The sequence below is a fragment of the Rhodamnia argentea genome, chromosome 5 (genome assembly GCF_020921035.1).
Source record: "Rhodamnia argentea isolate NSW1041297 chromosome 5, ASM2092103v1, whole genome shotgun sequence".
NCBI classification, from domain to species: Eukaryota; Viridiplantae; Streptophyta; class Magnoliopsida; order Myrtales; family Myrtaceae; genus Rhodamnia; species Rhodamnia argentea.
In genome coordinates, this window is record NC_063154.1 from 24,649,234 (window position 1) to 24,664,111 (window position 14,878).

General features: G+C 42.5%; 2 protein-coding genes and 1 long non-coding RNA gene across 7 annotated transcripts; 1 reads left to right on the plus strand and 2 right to left on the minus strand.

Moving 5' to 3' along the window:
• Positions 1-50: 50 nt before the first annotated feature.
• LOC115757549 (endoglucanase 25) lies at positions 51-4,159 on the minus strand. Its single transcript, XM_030697837.2, has 7 exons — positions 3,419-4,159; positions 2,941-3,251; positions 1,956-2,417; positions 1,198-1,333; positions 922-1,094; positions 363-784; positions 51-328 (listed from the first exon to the last, which is right to left on the minus strand). The coding sequence occupies exons 1-6, from the start codon at positions 3,804-3,806 to the stop codon at positions 383-385; spliced, it is 1,872 nt and encodes a 623-aa protein (XP_030553697.1). The 5' UTR covers positions 3,807-4,159; the 3' UTR covers positions 51-328; positions 363-382.
• A 4,550-nt stretch (positions 4,160-8,709) lies between these two features.
• LOC115757551 lies at positions 8,710-14,849 on the minus strand. Of its 5 annotated transcripts, XR_007198471.1 has the most exons (7): positions 14,606-14,846; positions 10,940-11,245; positions 10,676-10,857; positions 9,460-10,240; positions 9,303-9,394; positions 8,987-9,196; positions 8,710-8,872 (listed from the first exon to the last, which is right to left on the minus strand). XR_007198471.1 is itself a non-coding variant. In XM_030697841.2 (6 exons), the coding sequence occupies exons 2-6, from the start codon at positions 11,192-11,194 to the stop codon at positions 9,058-9,060; spliced, it is 1,419 nt and encodes a 472-aa protein (XP_030553701.1). In that variant the 5' UTR covers positions 11,195-11,245; positions 14,606-14,849; the 3' UTR covers positions 8,710-9,057. The 5 variants fall into 5 exon arrangements, 4 of the variants coding, with proteins under 4 accessions (XP_030553701.1, XP_048135172.1, XP_048135173.1 ...); XM_030697841.2 differs by having other exon boundaries at positions 8,710-9,196; positions 9,333-9,394; positions 14,606-14,849; XM_048279215.1 differs by having other exon boundaries at positions 8,710-9,206; positions 14,606-14,849.
• On the plus strand, positions 12,840-13,278 carry LOC125315115. The gene is made up of 2 exons (XR_007198480.1): positions 12,840-12,903; positions 12,979-13,278. It is a non-coding gene; the product is annotated as an uncharacterized LOC125315115 (long non-coding RNA).
• Positions 14,850-14,878: the final 29 nt, after the last annotated feature.

Consider the following 14,878-nt stretch of genomic DNA (forward strand, 5'->3'; position numbering starts at 1 on the left):
CAAAACTAGGAAGATGTCTGATTACTCTGATCCACAAGTTAAAAGAGCACTTCAGCAAATCCTGTTCGAACGTTTCATCATATATGTTGTGCAAGTGGTCAAGTTTCAAAGAATACATGATCGATGTCTTCATACACTATATACCACAGTATTTCACAAAGATTGAAAGAACAAAAAAGACGGTCCCCGGTTCAACTGTTTTCCAGAGCATTTTCTATGCCAATGCATTATGTCAAGAAGTCCCCTTTCCCTTCTCCTTCCTCTTCTTCGGGTTGTCATACACAATCCCCGCCTCGTTCGGCATTCCTTTCATCTTCCCAAGTGGTAACTTTGAAAAATCTACTCACAACTCAGCTGCATACAAAACCCGCACCAGCCAAACTCATGGTTTCCATGGAGCTGGAGGTGGCGGTGGAGTGGGAAACATGGGAGGCACTGCAGAGAATATCGTGTTCTTGTCGATCTTAGCGCTCCCGTCGCCTGATAAGGCCACGAGTGCCGCAACCAATCCTGCGTTCCCTGCGAGAGTGGGTTCCGTGTAGTTGTAGTTCGAACGGACATCATGGAAGCCGTCGCGCCGATCGGGACCCGCAACCATTGCTCCCACTAGCGTGTTCGGGTTCGGCTTCGATGTGTCCCTCCATTTCCATCCGCCTTTGCAGTTGTACTTGACCTTATTCTTTGGGATGGACGCACCTCTGTGATGCGCATGTCTCGGGTAATGCTCACCAAAGCCGACAATGTAGCTCATTTTCCGAGGATTTTTCCCGAGGATGTAATCGATCTAGAGATCCCATTAGAGAATCAGAGATGGAGTTAGCATCTAATTTTTTTCAGCATCTTCGCATCAAAAAGCAATTAACTAAAACAGAGGCAGTACCAAAATGTTTCTAGAAAACTTGAGAAGCACGAACGACATACCTGCGTCCTCGCAAAATCACGCAAGACATCAGTAGAATAGAAATTGGGCCCACAGTACCATCCAGGAGTATCCGCAGCATCAAGATAGTCACTGAATACAGTGGCCAGGAAGGCTGCATTGACAACATATTGAAGAGGCTGGGGTCTTCCATGGTTCAACTGGATCAAGCCGCCTGTAAGAAAGGCAAAAACGGAACATGAGACTAAGCTGCCAACTAGTTCACTACATGTATTCCTTGTCCACTCCACCCTATGCCATCTCTGAAGAGACATTACCTTTGGTTCTATTGAAGCTTGTGAAGATAGGCAGGTAAGAGCACATAATTATGCTGGTCTGATTGTGAAATGTCCTCAGCATTTCCTCGTACGGATACCCAGGGCTGAGGAACAACCTCAGACGGCTTAGGAGCACCTACAAGTTTGCAACAGGCATATTAGATCATTGCATTGGTCAGAACATAGGTGTCAAAATGACGAGTTAAATACATCCTAAATCCATCTATCTCAATAAAAGACAAATCAATGGAGCATCTGCTGCTGCATGTATATGGACCCAACAAATCTAGTTACTTCTCATGCATTAGACTTAAGAGTTGGGACAGTGAAGAAAGAGGAATCAGCTTCTGAACCCACCACAGCATCCAGGCAATGAAAAAAACCAAAAAGAGTTTCACAGAGAGATGGCTCAACAGTTTTCACTTTGAGTGCATTGAGTTCTCTCTTTTTTTTTCCCCTCCTTCAAGAAATGAATTCAAACACAAAGATCTTTGCATATTAATGAAGCAGTTGCCTTACTTAACTCCTCATGAACATGAAACAGTTGGCATTTAAAAATAATTGAAAGTCTCAACAACCGGACTTGCTATAGATACTTCCACATACGAAAGACTAGCAAATTATAGAGATCTTGGATTCTCAAACATGGGCATTGTACTTCAGACTCTCAACATATCGATAACTGAATGATAAGGAGTGTGTTAAGTATATATCTCAGTAAAAAGGGGGGAAAGACCTCTATGAGATACTAAACTTACCTGAGCACCAGCAAGCTTGTTGTCCCAGCTAAGCACGCCATAATCTGGTCCTCCCCAGAAAGCACCAGCATGCTTCGCGAGACCAGGAGTGGTAGCAAGTTGCAAATAAGAGGAATTACCGGTTGCATAGTACAACCAAGCACCACCCCAGATAAACTCATCCCAGTAACTGGTGGAGTTATAGAAAATTGCAGCTTCTGATCCACCAGCACTGTACCTCCCTCGCTGTAGCCTCGAAAAATGGAAGAGCGTTTTGGCACCATGAACTAGTTTCTGAGAGTAGGCCTTGTTGTCCTTGAAAACAATTGAAGCAGCAGCTAAAGCAGCGGCCATCTCGGCAGCAAGATCTGAGCAGCTGTGACATACAGTTACAGGCCGTGGATAATCAATGTCTTCGGGACGCATCCAGCAGTAATGATCATTCGAAGTAGTGCTTCCTCCAGAAGTATCCCCAGAACCGACCTGATGGAAAAGGGGAAAAATAGATGCAAATCAACCAAACGGGGCAATCAGTTAAGACAAAATTTTGTAGAAATGAGGTTCCAGTTAAATAAACAGATCGGGATCTCTATGAGAAGCATTTCAATCTGAAGAAATCAGACGGGATCTCTTGCAAAATGCACCCCCGGGAGAGTCCACGAGTCTCCCGCAACACTCAGGCCAGAAAGTTAATGAAAGCTGCACGTCCTAAGTATCTTGATCAGACATCACGTTCTCACACAGCCTTGGCATCGATGAACAAGGTGACAAACAACTCAGATCAATGCTTTGCCCAATCTCCTTCATCACACCCAACTCTACTCAAGTGCATTTATAAACAAATTACAGGCAACAATTTTTCTTCCTTTAAGCTAGGCAATCAGAAGTGACCCAGGAATGGCAATTGTCTGCAAGCGATTATTAAGTCGTGAAACGAGATCATCCCAACACATCACTCTATCAATTTCACTGGGACAGGAAAATTGCGAAAGCAAGACAATCATACCTGAGCAGCAACGCTGTCGATGGTGTCGGCGGAGGAATTGAAGGTCTTGAGGAAGTAATCGGTGCCCCACTTGATGATTTCCTTGACGTGGCTGAGCTCCCCTGCGGCCTCGTACTTGGCGCTGTACTCGATGACGCTCCAGCTGAGCATGGTCATGGCGAACGACGCAGGGAAGTTGAACTTGATGGCGTCCCCGGCATCGTAGTACCCTCCCACCAGATCCTTCATCACCGAGGACGAATCGGACTTGCCATCTTGAAGACAGGAGTTGCCCCTCCACGACACATTGTTATGCTTAGGGAGCTTCCCAGCTGCAGGCGTAAAAGCCGAAATTTGCTTAAAATAGCAATTCCACAGACAGTTTACAGAGTCCACAACAAATTAGGACACACACAAATAGGAACAATTCAAGCCCCATCACAGAAGTGATGAGATCTGAGAGAGGGAGGGAGCGTCGAGAGAAAGAAGAGGACTTTACAGCGCTGGGCGTTGAAGAACATGAGGGACTTGTGGAGGGCGAGGGTGTAGTTGTCGGGGGGAGAGCGGCCGCGGTGGTGGCGGGGGACGGTCTTGACGATGAGGGTGACGAGGCCGGCGAGGAGGCCGCAGACGAGGACGGTGCCGACAGTCCAGACGAAGATCTTGCGGCTGACGATGATGCAGCCGAGGTCGACGTACTTCTTCTTCTTCTGCTGCTCGCCCTGGCCGAGGAGCCAGCTCTGCTGGGTCTCGTCGAGGGGGCGGGAGTTGGAGAGGGCGGCGCGGTCGTAGTCGTTGAGGTTGCGGCTGCGCTCGTCCTCGGTGGCGGAGTCGGCGGCGTTGATCTCCAGGGGACCCCCCCAGGGATCCCGTCCGTACATGCTCATTGTCGGACCAAGAAGACCAACCGGGTCACCACTGGCTTACTCACTTGCTGAAAAGCACTAGAGAGAAGCAGAGGCCACCGCGCTTCTCTGGGTCTGTTCCACCTCCGATAAAAGGGAAGGAAGAAGAAGATGCACCGACAGACAGTGGCACAGAGAGAGAGAGAGAGAGAAAGATAGATCTGCGTCAAAGATTCGTCTCGGAGAAAGAGTAGAAAAATGGAGGTATCACCAACAATGGAGGGTGGTGGCTCTTTGTTTATGTTGACGATGGAGGTGGGATGAAGACGACGGTGGGTGGGCTGGAGATGCTTTGCTTCGATGAGTCAAAGAAGGAGATGATGGATGGGCATGTGGAGGCGATCCATCTGATCAGATGTGATGAATCCGTGTATTATGGTTGGGAGGACTGATGTTTCGGATGCGTACAAATTGAGCGTCGGGTGGATGACAGTGCCCAGTCCACTAACCGACAGCGACCCTCTGTCCGCAATGTTCTCCAATTTTCATTTGTCTAAAGAGTGTGTGCATGGACGGAAGGTTCAGACATCTGGACTGATCGTTTAGTAAAAAAAAAAAAAACTAAAATAAATGCATTTAAAGCCTTAAAATTTATCATAAAATAAAAAATAAATTTTGAAACTTGCAAAGAGTTCAATCAAATCCTAAAATTAATCACGAAAATACATTCGAGTCCTAAAACGTTCAAAAAATAGAATAAAGCCTTAAAATTTGTCACAAAAATGCAATCAAGTCTTACAACTTTTCAAAAAGTGTAATTAATAGAAGGACATGATGGAATCAATATGACAAGTTTTATGACTTAATTACACTTTTTAAAAATTAAAAAATTCGATTGCACTTTCGTGATAAATTTTAGAGCTCCATTGCACTTTTATTTTAAAAAAAATCGTTTATATAACAATATTGGGAGAACTATTAACATGACAATATGTTGTGACACACTTAAAAATAAATTAACTCAACACTTAATAATTCACGTGGTCTCGTAATAACGCCCCACTCGTCGTTTGAGCAAACAAAAAGTGCCACATTGAAGAACATTTTATCGATGGTTCGAGGATCATGTTGAGCATGTCTTGGATTCTCTAAAGGCTTTGGCCAATGTTAAGGCTTAGAAGCAATAAAACTATCGTTTTTCTCAAATTATTTTTGTAATTCTTAAATTTCCATAGTGATTTTGCTTCTCATCTCCCCATAATTTTTTTCCCCAAGGATTTTCCTAGTAAGTCCATGTATTCATTTGTAATTTCTACATTGGTCAATGTTAGACCACATTGCACAAATTTGAAGTCCAAAGATGACATTGCATGCTAGGCTAAAATAAAAGCATAGAAAAAAGTACGATTTTGTGATATATTCCTATCGCTTTTATTTCCTCTGTTTTATTTATTTTATTTGTCCACACGAATTCTTCTTCTTCTTCTTTTTTATCGCTAAAAGTCGAGTTTCATAATACCAGGATCTCTAAGTATAAAGTGCAAGTAAAATATTTTTTTTTTGTCATTTGAAGATAGAATGATACTCGATTTGGCAATAATAAAGGGATTACTAGTAATCCGTGTCGCTTTCACTAAAGTGCCCCATCCATGGAAATATCAATACATCCCTTTAGTTTGTGTTTCGAATTAGAAAAAAAAAAGGGGTTTAAATGCAATCATAAGAGTACGTATTTCCAAACTTTATTTAATGGGGATTGTAGTTTAATTGATTAGAGCATCGCCTTGTCAAGGCGAAAGCTGTGGATTCAAGTCCGTCAGCCTGATGAAATCAAATTTAATGAAAAAATTTACATTGATGAGAAAATAGATACAAATAAAATAGTCCAAATTCATTTCCAACGGGATTGGATGTTTCAGTGTAACCCACGTGGTTTGGCCATCCTTTTCCAATTCTAAGAAGTTAAAAAGCAAAAGAAACAACAACAACAACAACATCCGTGAGCTGTAAGAGCGTCCCCACCACACATCTCCCTTTCCCCCCAACTTGAGTTAAAACGCTTCGTTTCGATCCTTCTTCTCCGTCTTAGTCATCGCCGGGTACAACGTCACCTTCATTTAACCAAAACGCCTTTGCCGACACTCCAAGATTTGTAAGAATAATTATGGCCCACACGACTTTATTAATTATGATTTGATGATTATTTATATGCTATAAAGTTAAATACATTGGCTACGAAAACATACAATTGAAAAAGTGCGATCCTAATATGTTTTGATGAAATGCACATCTTGAAGGGCCACCTTGAATAGTAACGCTTTCAAAAGAAGCCTAATCCTCTCTCCAATCTATTGATAATAGCGTTTAACGAACATACACCGATTTTGATTTTTATCATCCGTAGATAGTTAACAAAAAAGGCATAGAGGATTAAGAGAGAGAAATTGATTTCTTCATCATCTCCTGTTTTTCTCAACGACCGTCCGTTATAGAATCGATATGGAAAAAAGGTAAGTCTTAATCTTCTCGGAACGTGGAAGTTTTGAAGATCAACCATCCTTGTGAATGAATTTCTGCGTGTAGTTTTTACCGTTAATTGCGAACAAGATTCGCGATTTTTTTTCACTCCTCCTTCCTCGACCGACACTCACGTAATTTGAGATATTCAATGTCCAGATCGGGGGGACTGTCCTTGTATGGACGGCGGGCCGCGGGCCCACGTCATTATTGTGGTAACGTCAATGGTTCAGTGTCCTCACATGGTTTTTCTTCCAGCGTCTTTTCTTGCTAGCTCTCAAAAAAACCTTACATTGATAATTAAGACCTGGGATAAATTACAAAAAAAAAAAACAGTATATTCTAAATCTGTTGCACGAATGTAGTTCAAATCCTAAAATTGGTAATTTGATTGATCTAGTTCTAAATTTTTTTGTGGAATTTGTCAGTTTAGTCATTTTGATCAATTTTGATTAAAAATTACTGATATGAACATCGACTATCTTCTAGCACGATATGGACCGACATGAATATTTTTTACTTTTTGAATATCTTTCTTTTTTCCTTCTTTTATTCTATTCTCTCTCTCTCTCTCTTCTTACTATTGGCCAGCAAGGACGTCCATGCCTTCGCCTGTGGCTTGTGGAGGGAAATAAAAAAAAAAAGAAGAATAAAAAAAAGTATCTGCATTCGTGCTATATAGGACGGTTAGCCTTCATGTCAGCAATTTAAAACACATTTTGCCCGAAATAACTACATTGGCAAATCGTCATAAGGCTTTAGGATTAAGTTGTTCAAATTAAAAGATATGAGATTGAATTGGCGTCCGTACAATATGATTAAGGCATTTTTTTTTTTCATAAACTTCCCGCTAAGATTAGAAATTCAAGGGAGAACTATTGGGCCGAGTTTTGGTACGGACTACCTAACATTTATATCCAATTAGGTAATGTATTAACTCCAAACAGATTCCGCTGGTCCATCAGCAACAACACCTTAAACGATCTATGAAATTTTCCATCACCCCGTAACTTGTCAAACCATATCCTAATGCACTAAAATGACAGATTTCATGCATCTTCTTTCGCAAGCTAAAAGTTCACCATGAGCATCTCTATGCTCGGAGCCCCGTAGAAGCTTCCACGTATTTGTTGCACTCATAGGCTCCGTTTGTTTAGCGTAGAACAAATAATCTGAAAAAAAAAATTCCCCCAAAAATGATCGCTTCAAATAGTTAGTAAATGAAAAGTATTTTCAGTACCGATAACAATTTATATCTAAATATTTTTACAGAAAATAAAAGTAATTTTCATTCATTCAAATTTTTAAGCGATATAAACATTTGCTTATAGGATTTTCCAAATCATTTATTTTCTGCAAACCGTGGGGCAACCGTGAAATGGAACAACTTCTCGAGAACAACTAGCAATTGAGTCATTCGCGGTCGCCATCGTACTCGTGGGGCAACCGTGAAAAGGAACAACTTCAATTTGCAATATGAAGGGAAAATGACACAAATGGCCCCTAAACATTTACTCAACATGCAATGTGATCCCCGAACTTTTAATTTGACCAGTATGGTCCTTGAACTTTAGTTCAATGTGCAATATGATCCATGAACTTTCAATTTGTTCAATGTGGCCCTCGAACTTTTAAAACATGTTTAACTTAATCCTTGCCTCCCTGAACTATAAGAAAATAATCAAAGTCGTCCTTGAACTTGAATTAGTAAAAGGACATGTTGAACATTTTCTCATAATTCAAATACTAAGTTAAACATATTTCAAAAGTTCGGGGACCACAATGATCGAATTAAAAATTCAAGAACTACATTGAACATATTCACAAGTTCATGAATTATATTGGTCAAATTAAAAATTTAAAGACCATATTACATATTAAATGGTATCCTTCGTGTCATTATCCCTTCTATCAAAGAGGTCTCAACTCGGGATCGAGTCATTTGAGGTCGCCATTTTACTCGCGGGCAACCGTGAAAAGGAACAACTTCCCCGGAACCAGATGGAATGCGAAAGCATTACAAATAAAGACTCGATGAGCTCTCATAGCACCTGAAATATCGGGCTTCCTTTTTTTTCCCATTCGAAATGAGAATTATCATCGGAGATGCCAAAAGGAAGGATCTAATGGCGAGAACGAACAACTCGTGCTTTCAGTGGTAGCCCAAACGACCGCAGATATCTCTCTCTTTGACAGATAGTTTAGATGCACAGGTGTATTACTCTTTCTTTTTTTGGGCCGGAACAGGTGTATTACTCGCACATGCTAAAAGGAACCGTGTACTCTATGGTTGCGCGTAGATCTGCATAAACAGGCTATTACAAACTGATACAAAGAGCCTTTAACTGCATGATCAAAAGTATCTCGACAAGAAAAGAAAGAAAAGAAAGGAGCAGAGATCATTTCAGTGCCGGTAAAGAAGACATGGGATAAGCAAAGAGAGATGGCCAATTCAATGAAGCTAAGAATGTGTCATCCTGTCAGTACCTTTCAACATCTAGACAGGACAGTCCAATCTTCATAAGTCTCGACATTCGAAGAATCTGATCACTGCCCGGCATTTTGCTTGATAGGTTAAGAACATGAATTTGCTAGCAAAAATAGAGGGAATGGAGTGAGGAATCATATAGACCTCGTTAGAGTAAAATGCTAGATATGAAGGTCTTGAATGCATATTGTAAGCCAAGAAGGATGAGAAGAACTACCAGCACGCTCCTACAGATCAAGAACAGCTTGCTCTGTCCCATGAATGGAACAAAGATAAGGGGCCCATGCTTCACGAGGATAGCTTCCTCCTCTTTTTTCCACGACTTCCTTTCTTTTTCATATTGGTGGCAGTAATCAGCTTATAGTTTGACAGAGGCATTGCACTTAGATTCCCAAATCTTTCCCCGTAAAAGTTCCACAACTCCGCCCTGCTCATCACAAAAAAGATACAATCATGTTTTGTTAGTGTGGAATATGAATTAAATCAAAGAAGGAAAGAGCATGTAATAGAGTTCATAGCCTCTCACGGCGTACCAGTATGCGAGGAACTGAAATGGAGCATACCGTCCATAGATATCCTCTACATCACTTTGAGCAGTTTGAATGGTAGAATTTTTTCCGTGGACCTACAGTACCAAATCTCCTTTTAGGTCAGAAGCAAATACACTAAAAGTGAAGCCACAGAGCATACCTGCTGCAAATGCCTCATTGTTTCAGAATCAGTTGGAATGGCATGGTAGAATCCCATGCACATCAGCACATTGGCACATGTAAAAGGACCGAAACCATGGATTTGCCTCAGCCTCTCAGTTAGATCAGCATAACTGGACAAGCACCGTGTATCACAAATCTCTTCCAATTGATTCAGGTTTATCCTGCCCTCAACAATACCCTGAGAAAGCTTCACAATCCGACCAGCTCTATAACCAAGATTACAGCGTTTTGCCAGAAAACCTTCATCAAGGCTTGCTAGTTCTCTTGGGCTAGGAAAGTTTCCAACCACATCCCACCAGCATTCTTCTACATGATCGATTTGCACAATAGGCTCTTCACGTGCACCTCGCTTGCGATCTTCCTCAGAAGTCTCACAAGTTTCTTCGGAAGCCAGACGAGATTGGTGGTCACACTGTGAGCTACAGGCATCTGAAGAAGATAAGCCTGAGGACAATTGGTGAATCTTATGGCTGTCAATACCCAATTTGACAGCCTCCATCCCTGTGCTTGTAGCTATTTGTGCTTCAGGAGTAACATCCGCAAACTTGGTCATTAAATTGGTTTGAGTCTTGCATCTGCCCCCTTTTCTCCTTGCCTCCTTTGCAGCAGGTGTTGTTGGAGCCAAATGTGAAGCCACGCCTTTGGCGATATCGCGAATACCATCTCTATCTTCCATACAAGATGAGTTAGATGAGTTACGCTGCAGCTCAAGCTGTAGCTCGCAAAGTGCTTGAGCCATGCTCAAAGTCCTCGACCACCTAATCAAGAAGCCGATCAATCACCCTACGAGTTTACTCGAAATGTGAATGAGTGTAATTCGTGCAGCCTGATCCGTCAAAGCCCGAGTAAGGCATCAAGCTGTATAGACATTAAAAAGTACTTTTTCATCAATCACAGGTTGGACCCGCTTAATGAAGAGTTTGAACTAAGCATATCCATTCCTTTTTCTTTTCTCGTTTCTCTCTTCAAAACTGAAAGCCGGACATTCAATGATTAGTCCTGGTTCATATTGTTTTCGAATAGTTCCGGGGATCAAATTTGGATTTCGAAGAGTCAGCAATAGAGTTGGAATGAAGATGGCCACTCCATAAAAGGCGGGCACAGTACAGATTTTTCAGTAAAGAGAAACTCAAAGAGCTAATAAAGGGTAATGTGTGAAAGGCGAGGAGGAGGAGAAGGAGAAGAAGACAAACTGGCAGTTGCAGAGGAGGATGCACTTGACCATGTCCTCGAACAGAGTGGGAGACCTGAACACTCTTCCCCCGAACTCCCTCACGCAGTCGGGGGCTTCCCTCATCGCTCCGCACATCTTCTCGAACTCACTCGCCTTCCTCTCGTCCTCATCCGACAGCCGAAGCATCCGCCTCACTTGCCTCTGTTCATAGACAAAAAGAAGAACACACGATCAGTCCAACGAAAGGGAAGACGTTTGGGAGGGATAGAGTGAAATAACGGACCAGGAGGGAGTGATGCTGCGAGGGGGAGAGAGCGGAGACGCCGTGGACGAGGAGGCGGAGGGAGGCGGAGCGAGGAGGGTGGGAAATGCGGACCATGACGGGGACATCATCGTCGGGGAGACGGAGGGGGCGAGAGAGGGAGAGAGAGAGTGGGTCCCAACGGTTGGGGCACGTCATGAACAGCCCGTGGCTGCACACCGCCTTCTCCAGCCGGAATGTCTTCGCCGCCGCCCCTAGCCCCACCTCCACCTCCATCGCTCTCACTTCCTCTTCCACGCTCCCGAGGGCTTCGGAGCTGACCCAACACCCCAGTCAACGGAAAACCTAAACGGGTTGCTCCATCTGGTATTTGAGCTAAGCGATAAAGGCTGCGTTTGGGAACCCACTTGCAAAGCTCTTTGGGCCTGTAAAGTCTCTTAGCCAAATGCTAGAGTGTTTGGCAATTATTTTTTAAGAGCCCATTTCCCAAATGCTAGCATTTCCAATCCCTTCTAAAGGCCTTTAACTCAAGGCTCCTCCTTACCTGCTTTAGCTTTCTAGCTTTCTCGGCATACAAAAAGGCTGAGTTAATGAATATTTTTAATTTCCAATCTTGCCCTCATTCAGTCTTCATAATTCAACATTTACCCTTTTTAACCTGAAAACCCTTGCATCTGTCGCTTTTCTCCTCCTAAGCGGAGCGAGCTCGCCTCTCTTCTTTCCCCCCCGAACGCAGCTCAGCTGGTGACATCGCTTGCCTGTACGCTTTCGGTCGCCTGGGTGATGCTCGTCGCCGATCTCCTGGTCTACGGTTGCACCACCGCAGCAAATCCATTGTTGCGAGGTTCGCCGAGGTAGCGCGACCCCCGCATTACCGTGCTTGAAGAAGGTATCCCTTGAGGCAGAACTTCTATGCCAACGTGTGCCCAAACGTCGAGAGCATCGTGCGCAATGCCGTCTGGCAGAAGTTCCAGCAGACCTTCGTCACTGTCCCTGGTACTCTTCATCTCTTTTTCCATGATTGCTTCGTCAAGGTATTTCCGATACCCCGTGATTGAATTTGAAGACCCATCTATTCATTTTTGTTCGGGATTAACCCATTTGTGTTTTGGTACTTTCTTTGGATAAGTGGGGTTGTGACGCTTCGGTGATCGTGGCGTCCACCGCTAGCAACAAAGGCGGAGAAGGACCATCAGAACAACTTGTCGCTGGCTGGAGACAGGTTCGACACCGTGATCAAGGCGAAAGCGGCCGTCGACGCGGTCCTGAGCTGCTGGAATAGGGTCTCGTGCACCGATATCCTCGCCATGGCCACCCGAGACGTCGTCGCCCTGGTTGGTGTGCTAATTTCTCGCATTAAATAGTTTCGAGTCATCACAATGCCGATAATTGGTGCCACATTCGTTGCTCTAGAAATCTTCTTCATCCTAAATGCGACGACCATGGAAGCTCCGAAGAAATGGAACATCAACTTCACGAAGCACCTGAAGCTGAAGCTGAAGCGCAATGTCTATCGCGACGGCTTCCTCTCTCTTCGCAACTCCACGGACAAGGCACCTTTGTTTCGCTACTAATCTCTGCCACTAATGTTAAACTCAACCCGATAAGCAATTTAGTTGCATTCGATATGGCTCGGACATGATTTGGTGTGATTAGCTAGTCTATTTCAAAAATGCAGTAGCAATCGATCCATTACCGTTTTTCCCTGAATTTAGCTTGCTCAAGAGTACTGAATGGCAATAACTCAATGCTGCTTAGGATTATGAATATGTCTATCATCACGGATTGTTATGTTTTGTGCTTTTGGTTGTAATACTCTCCGTCGTTAAGCTTGTTCTCAGTAGATTAGTCCATGCCCTGATCAATGGTCGGATATATGATAAGTAATGTTGTATGATGGCAGGGAACTACTGTTAGAATTCAGGATTTTGGTGAATGATGAAGTTGTTCGTTCCATGGAGACACTGATGTTCAATGCTTATTTGGTTGGTGTTGTGCCTGAAGGAGGGCAAAGTGCATTGTTTTTTGAGAGCCTGAACAATTGTTTTTGTTTTTGGCAGCACATGGTACTTTCGATATTGTGCTTGATTGAGGATATTACTGGTCAAGTAATACAAAGTTTTTTATGGAGATGGAAGAGTGCAAGGTATCTAGCAGTAGATTGGGAGAGTCTGCTTACTGATGGTGATGTTGTAAAATTTGGGATTGTCTTAGTTGAATTGGAGAAATAAAACTGTCATTTTGTCTGCCTTGGGTGCATATGTTTCGTGTAATTCGCAGTGTTGCAGCTATCTTAGATTAGCTGCTCTTAGTTTTACTTTGTTTTGACGACTTTGTGGCGTTATTGTGGTATTTTGGTAGAAAGATGTTCAACATGTTGCGCTTGACTTTGCCTAAGCATTTGGGGTATTGCCTTTCTGCAAGCCTGAGTTAATGAATTGTGGAGACTGTGCTTTGTTTGATGCTAGTTCCTTTATTTTTTTTATTAAAGCGAGAGGATCGTATTCAACTCTCTTTCTTTTGTATGTCAGAATTTGGTCAATGCAATGACACAGCTTAGAGGAATGAAAAACCAAGAGAGAAATTTGTTGAAATCTATGGTGAATTGAAATCTTTCTTTTGAAGTGATGTATTGCCTTTTCTACAAGTTTTTTTCACTTGAAATATGTGATGGTTCTCATTTACAACTGATGAAATCCGTATGAATGGTTACTGGCAATAGAGAAGGTTTCCGTATAATGCCACCATTTATGCTTTGGTGTTGGCGGTTTTGATAGATTGAATCCAAGAGCCTTCGATGTCAAACTTAGACGGTTTATTGGTGCCTTCAACAACAAAACTAGATGGGTATCTCTATGAGGCATGAAGTTTGCATATCCACAAGTCCAGCTTGATGTGCATTCGGATAGTTGATCTCATGGGGCATATAATCATTCAAAAGGGATCGAATCGGTTCTCTGCAGAAGAAATTCATTGTCTGTGAGCTTTGCTATATGTGATCTTCAGCAAGTTTGGAATGCTTTTCTATTTCTTTCTTTGTGTGTGCGTGTTTAGTAATTGTCCAGAATTAAGAAGTCCAGCTGCAGGAGGACATATGTATGAGGTGTGTGGTTAAGCATTCTTTCGCATTTTGGTCAAATGTAAAAGCAGGGATAAGTACATCGGGAAATTTGTTAAGTATATTTCCGGTGATGGGAGATGTGATGGATATTCGGTTGACTCTATGATATAAATAAATATTTGAATGCTTGAAATGATAATATATTCGCTAACGTGACACGTTTGTATGATCAAATAGCAACAACTTTAAGAAATAAGAAGTTTGTAATATTCAAGGATAACGTATTTTTTTCCTCGAGACATATGCGACCATGTTTATTATAGTGCAATTGCTCTCTTTTTAGTTGAGATATCCACTTTGATTTAATTTTTTAATTATAAATTTGTGCATATGTAACAATTATTTTTTTAATTTTAAACAAATTGCATTTAAAAACTAAAATTTAATCACATCTAGAGACCTTCCGAATTTATGTTTACCAAACAGCATTTTTCCAAAGCTGCATTTCAAGGCATTTTTCAATTACAATTTACCAAACAGTCTTTGCATTTCACTAAATCCCTTTAGTCTAAAGGCCTTTGTATTTTCTCAAAGACATTCTCCAAAAGCCGAACCAAACGCACCCAAAGTGACTAGGAACTGCCAAAACATGTTTGAGTCGATAAGAAGTTAGGCCCATGAAATTCGGGAGAAGAGTCAGAACTTGCTGGCGCTCTAGGACAACCCATGGAGCCAACAACGATTGGAAGAACTTGTTCGCAGACGATGGTCAAGAAGGAAAAACTCGGGGGTCTTGGTCATCGGTCGTGTTCGGACAAATCTTCTCTGGACTGGTATCACGTCCGGCCCAGTGAATGGGCTTTTTCCCGTCCAAACTCGTTCAAGCCCGCCCATCAATA

Bases quoted from the DNA above. Each gene is read 5' to 3' on its own strand.
- LOC115757549 (XM_030697837.2), bottom strand. From the start codon at position 3,806: ATGAGCATGTACGGACGGGATCCCTGGGGGGGTCCCCTGGAGATCAAC. The intron at 1,334-1,955 runs GTAAGTTTAGTA...GCAAACTTGTAG, and splicing joins ACAAGCTTGCTGGTGCTCAG to GTGCTCCTAAGCCGTCTGAG. The intron at 1,095-1,197 runs GTAATGTCTCTT...CCTTTCTTACAG, and splicing joins AAGCTTCAATAGAACCAAAG to GCGGCTTGATCCAGTTGAAC.
- LOC115757551 (XM_030697840.2), bottom strand. From the start codon at position 11,194: ATGGAGGTGGAGGTGGGGCTAGGGGCGGCGGCGAAGACATTCCGGCTG. The intron at 10,241-10,675 runs GTTTGTCTTCTT...CTTCTTGATTAG, and splicing joins ATCCTCCTCTGCAACTGCCA to GTGGTCGAGGACTTTGAGCA. The intron at 9,395-9,459 runs GTATGCTCTGTG...TTGGTACTGTAG, and splicing joins CAATGAGGCATTTGCAGCAG to GTCCACGGAAAAAATTCTAC.